The 17,623-nt window shown below is 48.2% G+C and overlaps 1 protein-coding gene across 1 annotated transcript; it reads left to right on the top strand.

Annotated features, from left to right (window-relative positions):
• Positions 1 to 8,890: 8,890 nt before the first annotated feature.
• LOC119928784 (epididymal sperm-binding protein 1-like) lies at positions 8,891 to 17,314 on the top strand. The gene is made up of 5 exons (XM_038747300.1): positions 8,891 to 8,945; positions 9,773 to 9,913; positions 13,566 to 13,712; positions 14,979 to 15,057; positions 17,197 to 17,314. Exons 1-5 carry the CDS (start codon positions 8,891 to 8,893, stop codon positions 17,312 to 17,314), a joined length of 540 nt encoding a protein of 179 aa, XP_038603228.1.
• The last annotated feature ends 309 nt before the right edge of the window (positions 17,315 to 17,623 follow it).

The raw sequence follows: 17,623 nt of genomic DNA, 5'->3' as shown, positions 1-17,623 counted from the left end.
CCCAGGTCTGTGAACTCGCTCTCCCAAGTGGTTAGTACAGTGCTCTGCACATAGTAAGCGCTCAATAAATACCACTGATGGATTGATTGTTTGCAGAGCACTGTACTAAGTGCTTGGGAGAGTTCAATACACAAAGTTAGCCAATAAGTTCCCTTCTTACAGCTTGGGTACTCTCAACCCTTGTTGCACTTATGTACATATCTTTACACTCTATTACTCTGCCCTGCCTATAATTTAACTTAGTGTCAGTCAGCTCCACTAGTTTGTAAACTCTTTGAGGTTAAGGATCTTTACACTCTATTACTCTGCCCTGCCTATAATTTAACTTAGTGTCAGTCAGCTCCACTAGTTTGTAAACTCTCTGAGGTTAAGGATTATGTCTAACTCTATTGTATTCTCCCAAGCCAGTTGTTACAGAGCCCAGCACAGAGTAGGTGCTCAGTAAATACTGTGGATTGACTGATGCTTACCAAGTGACAATCAATAGTAATTGCTACCAAGGAATCCTCAAGGCATTTACACTCTAAATCTTGGAGGGCGCCAGCCAAATTGTGGGAAGGAGGACTGAGGCCACAGGTGGGCCAGCCAGTCAGCAGACACGACAGAGCGTTGTGGAATGGCCTGTCGATGGAACTCGTTGGGTGAGGGAGTTGAAGTGATGTGTGGCCCCTGGGGGAATCACGTCAGCGGACTGGGAGGGGCCGGGGCAGGAGGCCACTGAGAGCTGGCATGATGAGAAGAGTGGCTCAGGGAATGCTAAGCGTAGAGGTGAGGGGGCTGAGGGGGACGATGACCTGGAGAGTCAGGGGCCCATGAGACAACACGGTGGGAGGGTTAGCTGCCTGGGGGCTGGAGGGCTGGGAAAGGAAGTGGGTGTTTCAGGGGAGGTGGAGGCCTTGGGGCCTAGATTGGCTAAGGCAAAGAAAGGATGGAGAAAGGCCTTGCATTAGACTCCAAAAGCCTGAGGGGTGGGAGAGGTGCATTTGTCCTAGAGGGATAAGCAGAGTTGTCCTGGGCGCAGGGTGCAGGACCTTCGGTAAAATAGCCAAGGTAGGGAAGGGAAAGTTTGGGGAGCAGAGTGGACTCCTGGTCCAGTTGTTCTGCTCTTTAAGCTCTTTAAGCTTCCTCGCCCCAGGGGCTGACACCTAGAGCCTTTGGCTCCAGGAACCATTTTGGCCCCGGGGAACAGATTGTCCCTGACCAAGCCAGTGGAGAGGGGAAGGGCCCACTAGAGTCTGGGAGTCAGGTGGCTAAGCCAGTTGGCCTAACCCCAGTAGGTCTGGAGGGCCAGCAGGCTACAGACCCCCAAATCACGGTCCCCAAGGGTGGCTTGAGTCCCCTTGGGCTCAGCAACCTCCCTTCTCATTGACCCTGGGAAGAGGCAACCAATTCCAAGAGGGGTTGGAAAGGTTTTTATTTTTTAATGACATTTGTGGCCCTTGCTGAGGGCCAGGTATTGTACTAAGCACTGTGGTAGACACAAATTAATCAGATTGGACACTATCCATGTGTCACATGGCATTCACAATCTTCATCCCCATTTTATACAGATGAAGTAACTAAGGCACAGAGAAGTGAAATGATCTGACCAAGTTCATATGGCAGATAAGTGGCAGAGCCGGGATGAGAACCCAGGTTAATCAGTCAATCATATTTTGCACGCTTATTGTGTTCAGAGCACTGTGCTTGGGAGAGTACAATATAACTGAATTCTAGACTGTGAGTCCATTTCTAGACTGTGAGCCCATTGTTGGGTGGGGACCGTCTCTATATGTTGCCGACTTGTACTTCCCAAGTACTTAGTACAGTGCTCTGCACACAGTAAGCGCTCAATAAATACAATTCAATGAATGAATGAACTGATATGTTTGCTGCCCATGATGAGCTTACAGTCTAGAGGTCCTTCTGACTCCCTGGCTTGTAAAGTGCAAGTTGTTTCTTGGGATTTTTTCCACAGGTTTCCACAGATGGAAAGTTTCCAGATGAAAATCTCTTAAGTAACAACTGCTACTTTCCAAAAAGACTCAGAAACCATCCTTTTCCCATAGCCTGCTGCTGCGTCTATTGAATCGAGAGAAGATTCGGGGCTCTGCTCACCAACGATGGGTTGTCAGGGAGCCAAAGCTGGGACAGGAGGCCCCACAGACCAGGGTGACCATACAGAAGTGCATTCAGGCAGTTGCCAGGACTCCCTCGGGGTAGGATGGAAGAAGGCAGTGTTATTTCTTAAGCTGCCATGTTACTACTCCTTGTCTGTTCCCTAGTGACCACAACCAGGACACCAAAGATTCCTCAAAGTCCAGCCCTGCCCTGGGCTTTTCTCCTTTCCCTCCCCTCCAATATCTTCTCCATCCTCCTGGAAACTTGGTCCCTTCAGAAGTTGATGAGTCTGCTGGGTGGAAGTTATCTAATCTTGCCTTCATCCCTGGGTTCTCAGTTACAGTGTCTGCCTTTGGGGTGGCACTAGGGTCCTCTGAAAGGACCACCCTGACCCCTACTTCCTGGGATTTGGGGGTCAGGAACCCAGGTTTCAAGGTACTCAACCAGCTCTCTCCAACCTACCTTTGCTCACCATCCCACTACAACCCAGCCTGAACACTTGACTGCCCTAGCCTACTCACTCGACCCCAGTCTTGTCTGTGGAACTACTGATCCCTTGCTGACAGCTTCCTTTAAGACTGGAATTCCCAAAACCTATACATCACTCAATCAATGGTATTTATTAAGTACTTGCTGTGTGCAGAACACTGCTCTAAGTGCCTGGGAAAAGTACAGTTCAATAGAGTTGGTAGGCATGATCCCTGCCCATACTGAACTTATAATCTGCAGGGGAAGACAGACTCCAGAATCAGCTTCACACAGGAGAAATCATGATTTACAGATCCAGGTCAGGAATTTCCCCATCTTCAAAACCCTAGTAAAATCATATCTTCTCCAGGAAGTCTTCCCTAACTAATCCTCATCTCCCCACTGCCCACGCTGCTCTCCTTCCTTCCTGCATCACCTATGCCCTAATACCATATCTCCTAAGCACTTAGATACACAAACTAGCTCCCAGCACACTTATGTAAATAAGCTTATTTTCTGTGGATTCCCTTATATTTAATTAATTTTAAACTATCTCCCCAACTAGATTGTTAGCTACTGGAGGGAATCTCCAAATGCTTCTACAGTGCTCAGCACATAATAAATATCACTGATATTTATGGAAGTTAAGGACAAATCAATCTCCTCAGCCTGCCTTTAGGGCCTTTTCCCAATCAATCAGTGATATTTATTATCTGCTGAGCACTGTAGAAGCATTTGGAGATTCCCTCCAGGAGCTAACAATCAAGCTGGGGAGATAGTTTAAAATTAATTACATGTAAGGGAAGCAACAGAAACCAGCTGTCTCTCCATTCCTCAAAAACTTCCCTTGTTTCCCATCCACCTCGTCATTAAACAGAAATTCCTGACCATCAGCTTTTAGGCACTTAATCAGCATTCCCCCTCCTACCACTCTGGGAAAGATGTGTTCATGGAGTTGCTATGGGTCAGAGACAAATTGGCAGCATAAGGCAAGACCGCTCCTACATCACCTCACTGATCTCCTACTATAATCGGGCCCACAACTTTCGCTCCTCTAACACCAATTTACCATCTGGATCTCGATCTCATCTATCTTGCCACCAATCCCTTGCTCATAACCTCCCTCTGGTCTGGAACTCCTTCCCTTTCTTCTCCAACAGACCACTCCTCTCCCTACCTTCAAGACCCTCCTAAAATCACATCTCCTCCAAGAAGCCATCCCTTACTAATCTCTTTTTTCCACCTTATTTGCCCTCCCCTACTGTGTCAACTTTGATCCTCAACACATCCTCAGCTCCACAATACTTATTATATATTGTTATATTCTGCTATTTCCCTTATCTATAATTTCTTTTAATGTCTGTCTCTTCCACTAGGGCAAATATAGCATCTCCCAGCTCTATTTTATTGTACTTCCCCAAAAGCTTAGTGCAATGGTCAGTTAATTTCATTCATTGATTCTGTCTCTTCCTGAGCCTTTCTTCAGGAAAGAAAGGGGAAGGGTGGGAGTCAGAGAGTGCAGTGCTATTGAAGCAGTGTGGCTCAGTGGAAAGAGTACAGAGCTTGGGAATCAGAGGTCACAGGTTCTAATCCTGACTCCGCCGCTTGTCAGCTGTGTGACTTTGGACAAGTCACTTCACTTCTCTGGGCCTCAGTTAACTCATCTGTAAAATGGGGATTAAGACTGTGAGCCCAACGTGAGACAACCTGATCACCCTGTATCCCTGCTAGCTCTTAGAACAGTGCTTTGCTCATAGGAAGAGCTTAACAAATACCATCATTATTGGAGAAGCAGTGTGGCTCAGTGGAAAGATCACGGGTTTGGGAGTCAGAGCTCATGGGTTCTAATCCTGGCTCTGACACTTGTCAGCTGTGTGACTTTGGACAAGTCACTTACCTTCTCTGTGCCTCAGTTACCTCATCTGTAAAATAGGGATTAAGACTGTGAGCCCTATGTGGAACAACTTGATCACCTTGTATCCCCCCTAGCGCTTAGAACAGTGCTTGCACATAGTAAGCGCTTAACAAATGCCATCATTATTATTATCATCTCAGTGGAAGGACAGTCCTTCCAGAGAGGAGGGAGAAGTCAGGGTCAGGGGGTCATTCGGTGGGGGCTGCCATTGGAGATAGACACCCCCGCACAGGTAGTTTCCCCCCCAGGTCTGGGCCAACCTGACAAATCCTCAGTTGGAGATGTGGAAAGGAGCAGAGCTGGGGAGGAGCTCGTGTAAATTAAAGCTATGTAAAGTATATGCACAGTGTGCCTGTTTCTCAGTCAGCACTTGGGCTAATATACTTGCGGCTCGCTGGGAGAATCCAGAGATGGAGATTTCAAGCTTATCAGGCTGCATTCCAGCACTTCTGCTGGGGTGTCGAAACCTCTAAGAACTGAGGTGGGTGGCAAAGGGCATATGCTGGGTGTTGTGCCAAGGGGTGGAGCAGGGCTCCCTCACTGCCCCTAGTTTAGGGAGCCCCAGGTCCCAGCAGAGAGGAGTCACCAAACAATCAATCATATTTACTGAGCACATTTACTGCATGCAAAGTGCTGCACTAAGCGCTTGAGAGAATACAATAGCTTAAGTAGACAGGATCCCTGCCCTCAAGGAGTTGACAATCTAGCAGGGGAAAGAGTTATATGTCCACCACAATTTTCCATGCAAATAGCATTCCAAATAGATCTTTCCTTTTCTGGTCCACGTGTCTGGAATCCACCCCTTTCTCTCCTTCCAAAGTGCTACCACGCTGAACCAAGCACTTATCCTATATCACCTTGACTACCGTGTCAACCTCCTCACTGACTTTCCTGCCTCCTTTATTTCCACACTGCAGTCCATATTTCACTCTGCTGATGTAGCCCAGGTGGGCAGGATGGGCAGATGCCCAGAGTGTATATCGGAGGAAGTCCAGAGAGCCAGGGAAGGAGGAAGCAGGATTTAGGGTAAAGATAAGAGGCCTGGGTACCAGGGGATTTGGATTCTAATCCTGATTTCACCATTTGCCTGCTGTGTGACCTTGGATTAGTCATTCAATTTCTCTGCCCTTCAATTTCCTCATCTGCAAAATGGGGATTCAATACCAGATCTCCATCCCTCTTATACTCTGAGGCCCATGTTGGGTAGGCACAATGTCTGATCTGATTGTATCTCTCTGAGCAGTTAGCCCAGTGTTTGATGCGCAGAATGTGTTTTACAAATACTACTGTTGTAACTGTCATTTTTACTATAATTATGAAAGGGGCACCAGAGGGGAAGAGGAACGTAAAGAACATGTTCCCAGTTTGGGGAGAGAAAAGGGACAGGTGGGAATATGCTGCCCTGTCACGAGCCCAGAAACTCCCTGGCCCAATCTTGGCTTGGGCTAACCAACAATTAATCTCTCAATAGTAGTTATTTATGTATTTATTTATTTATTTTCAATGGTATTTGTCAAGAGCCTACTATGTGCTTGAAAGAGCTTGCTTACTATACATTGTAATCAGGTTGGACACAGTCCATGTCCCATGTGGGGCTCACAGTCTTAATCCCTACTTTACAGATGAGGTAACTGAGATGCAGAGAAGCTAAGTGACTTGCCCAGGGTCACACTGCAGATAAGTGTGGAGCCGGAACTAGAACCCAGTTCCTGCTTACTCCTAGGCCCATGTTGTCTCCACTGAGCCAGTTGATGTTAGTAATTGAGTAAATTGATATTAGAGGAGTGAAGGCTGTACAGCTTGGAAGAATATAGTACAATAGAGTGGGTATTCTCTGTCCCCAACAAACTTACAGTCTAGAAGGGGAGACGGGCATTAATATAAATGAATAAATTAAATTATGGCTATGTACATAAGTACTATGGAGCTGAGGGTGGGGGGGGGTAAATAAAGGGTGTGAATACTAGCGCAAGAGCAAGGCAGAAGGGAGTGGAAGAGGAAATGACGGCTTAGTCGGGGAAGGCCTCATGGAGGAGATGTGCTTTTAATAAGGCTTGAAGGATGGGGAGAGTCATTGTCTGTTGGTTATGAAGAGGGAGGACATTCCAGATCAGGGGCAAGAGGTGAGTCAGTGGTTGGTGGCAAGATAGACTACATCAAGGTAAAGTAAGAAGGTAAACATTAGAGGAGCGAAGTGTGCCAGCCGGGTTGCAGGAGAGTAGTGAGGTGAGGTAGGAGGGGGCAAGGTGATTGAGTGCTTTAAAGCCGATCATAAGGAGTTTCTGTTTGATGGAGAGGTGGATGGGCAATCGCTGGAGGTTCTTGAGGAGTGGGGAAACACGGACCTTAACAGTTTTGCAGAAAAATGGTCTGGGCAGTGGAGTGAATTATAGTCTGCTGCGGGAACAGACAGTAGGGAAAGAGGTCATTGAGGAAGCTGATGCAGTAATCAAGGCATGATAGGTTAAGTGCTTGGATTAACATGGTAGCAGTTTGGATGTGGAGGAAATTGTGGAATTTAGCGATACTGTGAAGATTGAACCAACAGGATTTGGTGACACAGGATCTGTGGGTGGAAAGAGAGAGATAAGTCAAGGATAACACCAAGGTTACAGGCTTTTGAGACAGGGAAGGTGGTGGTGCTGTCTACAGTGATAAGAAAGTCATGCCGGGGGACAATTTGGGTGGGAAGAGAAGGAGTTCTGTTTTGAACATGTTAAGTTTTAGGAGTCAGTCGGGCAACCTAGTTGAGATGTCCTGCAGACAGGAGGAAATAGGAGACTGCAGAGGAGAGAAATTAATTGATTTAATGACTAATTGATTGGTCGACAGTAACCTCAGCCTTTGGACTCTGAAAAGGGAGTGATGCTATAGAAATGGTCTTTAAGCAAAGGTGTCTGGCAGCATCTCCTGAAAAAAGGCAATTTTCTAGAGTGAGCCGAGTTAATAGACAGGAATGGTAGCTTGATCAATCAGTCAGTGGTATTTACTGAGCACTGACAGTATGCAGAGCGTCGTACTAAGGTCTTGATGAAGAGTCCTTCAAAGAAGGGGTGGGGAGCAGAGCCTAGAAGAAATGGCATAGGACTGGGAGTCAGGAGCCTGGGGTTCAAGTCCTAGTTTTGCCACTGACCAGCTGGGTGACCTTAAGCAAGCCAATTAACCTCTGGGCCTCAGTTTCTTCCTTAGTAAAATAGGACTACCCCCGCTCTCCCTACCGATTAATATTGTGTGAACCCTGAGAGGGACAGGTACAACATCCAATCTGATTATCTTGTATCTACCCCAGTGCTTTGCATGCCACTTGACACTTGGTAAGCGCTCAGTAAACTCCGTAATAAAAATAAGTGGTCCGGTACTTACATGGCAGCAGCAAGGATAGAAGTTCTAAGAACTCCATGACCATGAAGTGATTAAGCCCTGGAATGGGTGGCTGAGGGAGGTTGTGTCCTGTTCCTGCCCTGAAGGCCCGACCTCATTCTTCTTCTGAGCCCCTTCCCCAGTTGGGCCACCCTGTCCTGCTCTGCTCTGCTGCCACTGAGGAATGGCTCCTGGCCTCAGGGTCTCCCTGTTGGGGAGGCGGGGGGGAGGTCTGGAGATGAGGGCACAATGGGGGTGAGCTCCCACCAGTTTACTGTTCCTACTGCTTTAGAGAAAGAAGCGTGGCTTTGTGGAAAGAGCACAGGCTTGGGTGTCAGAGGTGGTGGGTTCTAATCCCAGCTCCACCACTTGACAGCTGTGTGACTTTGGGCAAGCCACTTAACTTCTCTGTGCCTCAGTTACCTCATCTGTAAAATGAGGATTGAGACTGTGAGCCCCACATGGGACAACCTGATTATTTTATATCTACCCCCGCGCTTAGACCAGTGCTTGGCACAAAGTAAGCACTTAACAAATACCATCACTATTATTACTACTATTATTACTCCCTTTCCCCACGCACACCCCTGAGCCCCCATTGTCCTGCGAATCCAAAGGTTCCCAGGAGACTGGATCAGGGAGTGCTGAGAATTGGCGGCTGCCCTGGGGTCTTTCCCTACAGCAACTCCAAGTGGGTCAGGGCCCCCCAGGATGGACCTGCCCCTCATTCCAGGAGCCAGAAAGAAGAAGTGCAGGAAGGGCCTGCTCTCTGCCCTCTCACTGTTCCTGTGGTCTCCTGCCTCCCCACAATGGCAGCAGCCCCGGCAGAGAGATCCAGACCCTCAGGCTAGAAGCTTTTGGCATGGCCTGGGAGGTCACAGCTGAGAGAGGCCCAGTGACCTCTGGAGATGGGGAACAGGGTGTCCTGAGTGTCCATGCTGGGGAGCAGGGTTGGGGCGTGGAGGGGCCAGGCCCATGTATAAAACTGTGAACCAGCCCTCAGGGGGTCATTCCTGTGCTGAGAGCGGAGAGATGGCATTCGCGGCGATGGACCATTTAGTCTGGGGATGTCTCCTCTTTCCTCTGGCCAACGCAGCTCTGGGTAAATTGCAGAAGGAATTCTGTTCCCAAAAGACCAACTCTGGATTTTTGCTCATTACTCCAGCCCTGAGAAAAAGAAGCCCACAGTCACCAGCCTGATATATTCCTGTGGACTGGCTGGCTGACTCTCTGTCAGTCTGACTGACTCATTCACTTACCATCTGGCTGTCAGTCTGACTGACTGTCTGACTTTTTGACTGACTCATTAAGTCACTCACACTCACTGTGTGACTGGCTGACTGACTGACTGAATGACTGATTCGCTCACTCGTTATCTGTCTTACTGACTGACTGACTGGTTGACTGGCTAACCAACTGACTGGCCAACTAACCAACCAACTGACTGATTGAAGGACTAAGAGCTAGACTGTTTCAACTTGGAAAACAGAAGGTGATGAGCCCCTTGATGCTATCATGCGAAGGATGGAACCGGCTTTCTCCCTTTCTATAGAATCAGAGGAGAGGGATTGAATATTTAAGTGAACTATAAGGAGGAAGGATGACTATGCACTGGAATGGGTAACTAAGGCCTTTCAGGACACATTTCCACCTGTCCGGGATGGTTAGGTGGGCTTCCGTCCGGAGACAGGAAAAGGGCTTTTCCAGGTTTCATCCAGCCCCAGAGCCTCATTCCAATTCCTTTGGCCACTCATTACTCTGGCTCTGAACTTGTCTCCCCCTGTAGACTGTAAGCTCTTTGTGGGCAGAAATCATATCTACCAACTCTTTTGTGTTGTATTTTCCCAAACACTTAGAACAGTGCTGTACACACAGTAAGTGCTCCATAAGTACCATTGACTGACTGACATGATCCTGGTTCTCTTTCAGGCTCCAAACACTGTCACTTTCCCTACATCTACCAGGGAAAGCTCTACCTCACATGTAACCAAGGTCTGGGCTGGGATCACTGGTGTGGAATCACGGACAACTTCGATCGAGACGGGAAGTGGATTTATTGTCTTCAGCACCGTGAGCCAATCTATCTATTTGACAGGATCCCGGGTTCTCCTCCCTGCTCTCCCTCCCCTTACCCTGATTTTGGAAACTTCAGAGAGAAGAAAATCGGGATCTATTTCTCCCAACTCATTTCCTCTTCGCCTCTTGGCTCCCATTTCCAGACAATCCCATTAGACAGGCTTTGTGGCTCAGGGAAAACTGGGGAGAAGGGATGGAACACTCAGGAGGACAGGAGGAAAGGGACCTTCAGCCCCCTCCAGGTCCAACCCGTGTAACCTTTAGTCTTTCACTTTAACCCTTGTGAGCCTCCGTTGTTCCACCCATAAAGTTGGGAGAAAAATGTATTCCCCTCCCTAGCTAAAATGAAGTGGATAAACACTCAATCCATCTCCTCTCCAGAGAGCAAGCCAATTATTTATAATAATTATAATAATAATGGCATTTATTAAGTGCTTAGTATGTGCAAAGCACTGTTCTAAGTGCCGGGAAGGTTACAAGGTGATCAGGTTGCCCCACAGGGGGCTCACAGTCCTCATCCCCATTTTACAAATGAGGTAACTGAGGCCCAGAGAAGTTAAGTGACTTGCACAAAGTCACATAGCTGACAATTGGCGAAGCTGGCATTTGAACCCATGACCTCTGACTCCAAAGCCTGTACTCTTTTCACTGAGCCACGCTGTTTCTCTGTAGTATAGTATTAAAGTATTTAGTCAGTCAATCGTATTTATTGAGTACCTACTGTGTGCAGAGCACTGTACTAAGCTCATGGGAAAGTACAATAAACAGATACCTTCCCTGCCCACAACAACTTTACAGTCTAGAGGGGTAGATAGACATTAATATAAATAAATTACAGATTTGTATATAACTGCTGCGGGACTGGGCTGGGGGATGAATAAAGGGAGCAAGTCAGGGCAACGCAGAAGGGAGAGGAAGAAGAGAAAAGGAGGGCTTAGTCAGGAAAGGCCTCTTGGAGGACGGCTTCTTCATTAAGCACTGGGGTAGATACATGCTGCTACTCCAATAGAGAAGCAGCATCCAAGTGGAAAGAGCACAGGCCTGGGAATCACAGGACCTGGGTTCTAATCCCGGCTCTGCCATTTGTCTGCTGTCTGACCTTGGGCAAATCACTGGCTTCTAAATGCCTCAGTTCCCTCACCTGTAAAATGGGGATTAAATACCTGTTCTCCCTCCTACTTAAACTGCGGGCCCCAAGGGGGCCTAATGATCCTGTGTCTACCCCAGTGCTTAGTAGAGTGCTTGGTACATAGTAAGCTCTTAACAAATACCACAGTTAATAGTAGTAGTAGAAATAATAGTAGTAGCAGTAGTACCATTATTATTATTGTACAAGATAATTGGATTAGACACAGTCCTAATCCCACACAAGATTCACAGTTTTAGAGGAAAGGGTAGCATGTATCTTATCCCCATTAAAGAAATGAAGAAACTGAGGTTCAGAGGGTTAAGTGACTTGTCCAAGTTCACCCAGCTGCCCAGATCTCCTGGTTTCCACTCCTGTGCTCTTTTCACTAGACCATACTGCTGCTTCCCACTACATCTTCACAAATCCAGGAGGGAGAAAAGCCACTCTCCAATCCTCTTGCATTATTCCCAGGCACTGCCAGACTCTATGATGCCTGGGGACCCCTCTTTGTCAGTAGATCCATGGTATTTATTGAGCACTTGCTCTGTGCAGAGCACTGTACTAAGCTCTTGAAAGAGTACAATACAACAGAGTTGGTAGACATGTTTGCTGTCCACAACAAGCTTACAGTCTCAATGACTCTGAAAGCCACACTGAAGCTTTGAAGGGCAGGAATAACCTTTGCAGCTGGTTCCCCAAGGAAAGGGGCCAATCAATTAATTAATCAATCATATTTATTGAGCACTTACCATGTGCAGAGCACTATACCAAGTGCTTGGGAAGAATATAATAGAATAAATCAGTAAGATACCTGCCCACAAAGAATTTCCAATCTAGAGGAGCAGGACAGAGCCTAAAATCAATTACTGCTGCTTCTGTCCATACCTCAGATTCCCTCCCTGTGGAGCTTCATCGCCAGTTCCTGCTGCCACTCTTTGTCCCTGAAGGAGCGACAATGTTGAACTGGATCGGAAAACCCTTGGAGCAACAGGAAGGGCAGGAATAGTGTGAATCCTAGAGGGGAGAGAGCATCAGGAGCTTTTCAACCAAGAGGGCAGACTGGTGGGATACTCTAGGTATTTCAGGCCATATAAACAAGTAAGAAAGACTGCTCACACCCTAAACTCCGGGATGGACTGTCTACAAGGTCCAAACACAATTGAAGCAGTGTGGCTTAGTGGAAAGAGAGCTTACCTCCTCCAGGAGGCCTTCCCAGACTGAGCCCCCTCTTTCCTCTCCCCATCCCCATCCCCCATGCCCTACCTCCTTCCCCTCCCCAAAGCACCTGTATATATGTTTGTACAGATTTATTACTCTATTTTACTTGTACATATTTGCTCTTCTATTTATTTTGTTAATGATGTGCATCTAGCTTTACTTCTATTTATTCTGATGACTTGACACCTGCCCACATGTTTTGTTTTGTTGTCTGTCTCCCCATTCTAGACTGTGAGCCCGTTGTTGGGTAGGGACCGTCTCTATATGTTGCCAACTTGTACTTCCCAAGCGCTTAGTAAGCTGCACAAAGTAAGCACTCAATAAATACAACTGAATGAATGAATGAATCAGAGGTTGTGGGGTCTAATCCCAGCTCTGCCACTTATCAGCTGTGTGACTTTGAGCAAGTCACTTAACTTCTCTGTGCCTCACTTACCTCAACTGTAAAATGGGGGTTAATACTGTGAGCTCCATGTGGAAAAACCTGATTACCTTGTATCTATCTAAGCACTTGGAACTGTGCTTGGCACATTCATTCATTCATTCATTCATTCAATCATATTTATTGTGTGCTTATTTTGTGCAGAGCACTGTAGTATGCGCTTGGGAAGTACAAGTCAGAAAAATATAGAGATGGTCCCTACCAAACAATGGGCTCACAGTCTAGAAGGGGGAAGTGCTTAACAAATACCATCATTATTATTATTATTATTATTATTATTATTATTAACTGATGATGGTTTAGCATTCAGATCACAGAGATGGAACTTGCAGGGGGAGACTGGTATAAGCCCCCCAGAGGAAATCAAGAACTCTCATAAATCCTCCCTACTTGCCCTGCTGATAGAGGATTATGCTAAAAGTCTCATGATAAGCTCTTTGAGGGCAGGGGTCATGCCTACCAACTCTGTTGTATTGTTCTCTCCCAAGCACTTACTATAGCGCCCAGAATACAGTAAACACTCAAGACATATGATTAATTGATTGATTGATCATGTTGGCCAATGTCACTGGTGTCTTTGGCTGGGGGGGATCAGGATGTGGATCCCACAGACTCCCCAAAACGTTTGGCCAGGAGTCAAGGGGAGATGGCCTGAGTCCAAGGGGAGACACATGCCCTGACAGGAGAGAATGCAGGATCCTCTATTATTTTACTCCCCTCCTTGTCCTTGCAATTCCCATCTGAGAGGAGGTAAAGGGTGGGAGCAAGCAGAGGAGGGGCGCCTGGGAGCTGAGGAACCAAGATGCCCTGGTCCAGCCCTGGCTTGACCCATCCATTTCTTGTCTGCCCCTCCTCAGAGCTGACCCCGTGCGTCTTCCCCTTTGTCTACGAGAACGAAGTGCACACAACCTGCATCAAGACCGGAGCCCACGAGGGCCGGGCCTGGTGTGGAACCACCAGCAATTTCGACCAGGACAGGCAGTGGAGACTGTGCGGACAGCAGGGTGAGGGGAGGGGGAGACTGGGCCTGAATGCAGGGGGATGGGGAAACTGTGGAGAATCAGGGGGAGGGCCAGGGGGACAAGCGCTCAGTAAAGCCAGTGCAGACTGCAGGTGAAGGAGGAGGGGAAGACTCTGCAAATTGTGGGAATGGGGGGAGCGGGAGACTGTACGCATAGTAGGGGGAGGAGGAAAGGGAGACTGTGGGGACAGCAGGGTGGGGGGAGAGACTGTACAGACATGCAGACAGCAGGGTGAGGTTGCGCAGGTCGCAGGGGGAGGAGGAGTGGGAGACTGGGCAGACTGCAGGGGGAGGGGGAGGGGGAGAGGGAGACTGCAGACTGTGGTTGGGGGGAGAGGGAAACTGAAGACTGGAAAGAGGGGGAGAGGGAGACTGCAGACTGTACAAACTGCAGGGAGAGGGAGGGCAGGCAGTGCAGACTGCAGGAGGAAGGGAAGAGGGAGACTGCAGACCCTAAGGGGAAAGGGAGACTGTAGACTGCGGGGGGGGGGGGGGGGGGGGGAGAGGGAGACTATAGACTGCAAGGGGAGAGGGAGACTTAGATTGCAGGGGGGGAGACTGCAGGGGGGAGAGGGAGACAGACTGTAGGGGGGAGATGGAGACAGCAGATTGCAGGGGGAAAGGGGAGACTGCTCAAACTGCTGGGGAAAGAGGGAGACTGCAGACTGGAGAGGGGAGAGACTATGCAGATTGCAGGGGGAGGGACACACGGACTACAGGAGAACGTGGAGGGGGAGACTGTGGACAGCATGGGGAGAGGAAAGGGGAGTCTCTATAGACAGCAGGGGTGGGGGCAGCTGTGCAGAAAGCATGGGCGGGTGCGGGGGGAGCAGTAGGGGGAGACCTTGCAGACTTAAGGGGGAGGAAATGGGGAATGGCTGGGGGAAGAGGAAGGGTGATTTCTCTGGGTTTACTACTTCAGCTGCTGCTACTGCTAGAGAAGCAGCGTGGCTCAGTGGAAAGTTCAAATCCTGACTCTGCCACTTGTCAGCTGTGTGACTTTGGGCAAGTCACTTAACTTCTCTGTGCCTCAGTTACCTCATCTGGAAAATGGGGATTAAAACTGTGAGCCCCACATGGGACAACCTGATTACCCTTTATCTAGAACAGTGCTTTGCACATAGTAAACGCTCAACAAATGCCATCATTATTATTACTGCTGCCAACTTAAGCTTCCCCAACACTGCCCCTATGTATCTTTCTCTGTGAGTCTTTGGGGCATAAACCTTTCCAAATGGTTCGTTTGTAGTCAAGAGGCACTCAGGGAGGGGCCACCATGCACTTGCATGTAGCTTCCGAGATGAATTTTGCAAGATGGGGCTGATTTGGTGGATATATGGCAAAGCTGAATGTGCTGCCAAGCATTGTTCTTGAAACAGGGGTACATGTGAGATAATTAGGTTGGACACAGTCCTGTTGCTCTCAGTCTAAGAAGGAGGGAGAACAGGTTTTTAAGCTATATTTTACAGAGGAGAAAACTGAGGCACCGAGAAGCTAAATGACTTGATCAACATCACACAGCAGGCAAGTGGTCGAGTTGAGATTAGAACCCAGATCTCCTGACCCCCAGGCCTGTGCTGTTTCCATGCTCCATATACGCCTGTCAGTTTAGCAAACTGTGTTTCTGCCTGCCCAGGATGACAGTAAGCTTCTCCTTCAGCTTGGGTCTCAGAACTGCCCAATTGGAAATTTAATTTTCACCGTGATGGGGCTTGTTTGTGTTTTCACTTTGCCATGCCCAGAAACCACTGCTAACCTAGAATATCTTTTTTTTTTGCCAGGCTCCTGAAGGGTAGAAATGCCTCTGGGCACTGCTCAGAGGAGGGGAGGGAAGGGAAAAATGAATTATGTAGCCCCTCTCCCCTGGCCCATGCTGAGGAGGGGGGACCCAGTGGGGACAGGGTCTTGGAGCCAGTGAGCCACAGAGTCCTGCCAGGGGATGAAGGGGAGCATCCTGGGGTCTGCTGAGCTAATTCATTCATTCAATCATATTTAGTGAGCACTTCCTGTGTGCAAAGCCCTGTACTAAGCACTTGGTAGAGTGCAATATAACAATAAACGGACCCTTTCCCTGCACACAACAGGCTTACAGCTAAGCAACAAGTGCTGAGCTGACCAAAGGGAGGTGGGGCAGGGAAGCTATTTTGCCCTGTCACTACCAAGTGTTGGCCCAGAAGCCCCTCCTGGGGTAGGGAGGGCTGAAGGGAACACCCACTTACCACCACCCCTGTCACCTCCAGAAGCCCAACGCCCCCCGAAGCTCTGCCCAGAATCCTGGGACTTTGCCCAGTTTGCCAGATGGAAAATGGCCAGCTCTCCTCAGGGAGACTCCTCATTCATTCATTCATTCATTCAGTCAGTCAGTCAGTCGTATTTATTGAGGGCTTACTATGTGCAGAGCACTGTACTAAGCACTTGGGAAAGTACAATACAATAATAAACAGTAACATTCCCCACCCACAACGAGCTCACAGTCCAGAGTGAGGGAAACAGACATCAATACAAATAAATAAAATTACAGATATGTACATAAGTGCTTTGGGGCTGGGAGGGAGGAAGAACAAAGGGATAAATAGAATTGCAGATGTGTACATTAGTGCTTTGGGGCTTGGAGGGGAAAGAACAAAAAGAGCATATCAGGGTGATGCAAAAGGGAGTCGGAGATGAGAAAAAGTGGGCCTTAGTCTGGGAAGGCCTCTTGAAGGAGATGAGTCTTCAGTAAGGCTTTGAAGTGAGGGAGAGTGAGGATTGAGGAGGGAGGATGTTCCAGGCCAGAGACAGGACGTGGGCTAGGGGTCAATGACAAAAAAGGTGAGATTGAGGCACAGTAAGAAGGTTAGCATTAGAGGAGCTAAATGTGCAGGCTGGGTTGTAGAAGGAGAGTAGTGAGGTAAGGTAGGAGCAGGCAAGGTGGTGGAGTGCTTTGAAGCCAGTAGTGAGGAGGTTTTGTTTGATGCGGAGGTGGATGGAAAACCACTGGAGTTTTTTGAGGAGTGGGGTGACAAGTCCAGAACATTTTTGTAGAAAAATAATCTGGGCAGCAGAGTGAAGTATTGCCTGGAGTGGGGAGAGACAGGAGGCTGGGAGATCAGCAAGGAGGCTGATGCAGTAATCCAGGTGGGTTAGGATGAGTGATTGTATTAACATAGTAGCAGTATGGATGGAGAGGAAAAGGCCAATTTTAGTGATGTTGCAAAGGTGGGACCGACAGAAGTTGGTGACGGATTGAATATGTGAGTTAATGAGAGAGAGAAGTCAAGGATAATGCCAAGGTTACGGGCTTGGGAGACGGGAAGGATGGTGGTGCCATCTACGGTGATGGGAAAGTCATGGGGAGGACACGGTTTGGGTGGGAAGATAAGAAGCTTCCAAGGCAGGCTGCCCAGGGGCCATTACAGTCTTCTGTCTGTCAATGGGTCTCTGTCCACAGAGCTCCACACACCCATAAGGCCTGGCCTCCCGTGCAGGTTCCCTTTCTACTACAACCGCACGATTCACTACGACTGCATCACCCTCCACCGGAACAAGCCGTGGTGCTACACTACCACTGACTACAACACGGACCAGAAATGGGCTTACTGCTGATGGTAAACTGTTCACATTTTCCCAAGATAGAGAAGGAGGGGCGGGTCACTGAACCGTAGACTCCTTAGGTTGGGTGGAACTTGAAGAGGTCATTTAGTCCATCCCCCTGCCCTATAAAGCCAGAAAATCCTCCAGAGAAGGGGATGGCCCAAACAACTATCTGAAATGGCATCCAGTTTAATCTTTTTTATGGGTTTTTTTATTATTATTTTTAGGGTATTTTATGGTATTGTTAAGCGCTTAGTATGTGTCAAGCACTGTTCTAAGTTCTGGGATTGATGCACATCAGTCAGGTCAGACACAGCCCCT

This window comes from Tachyglossus aculeatus, chromosome 5, assembly GCF_015852505.1.
Source record: "Tachyglossus aculeatus isolate mTacAcu1 chromosome 5, mTacAcu1.pri, whole genome shotgun sequence".
NCBI classification, from domain to species: domain Eukaryota; kingdom Metazoa; phylum Chordata; class Mammalia; order Monotremata; family Tachyglossidae; genus Tachyglossus; species Tachyglossus aculeatus.
This window is presented reverse-complemented; position numbering and strand designations above follow the sequence as displayed.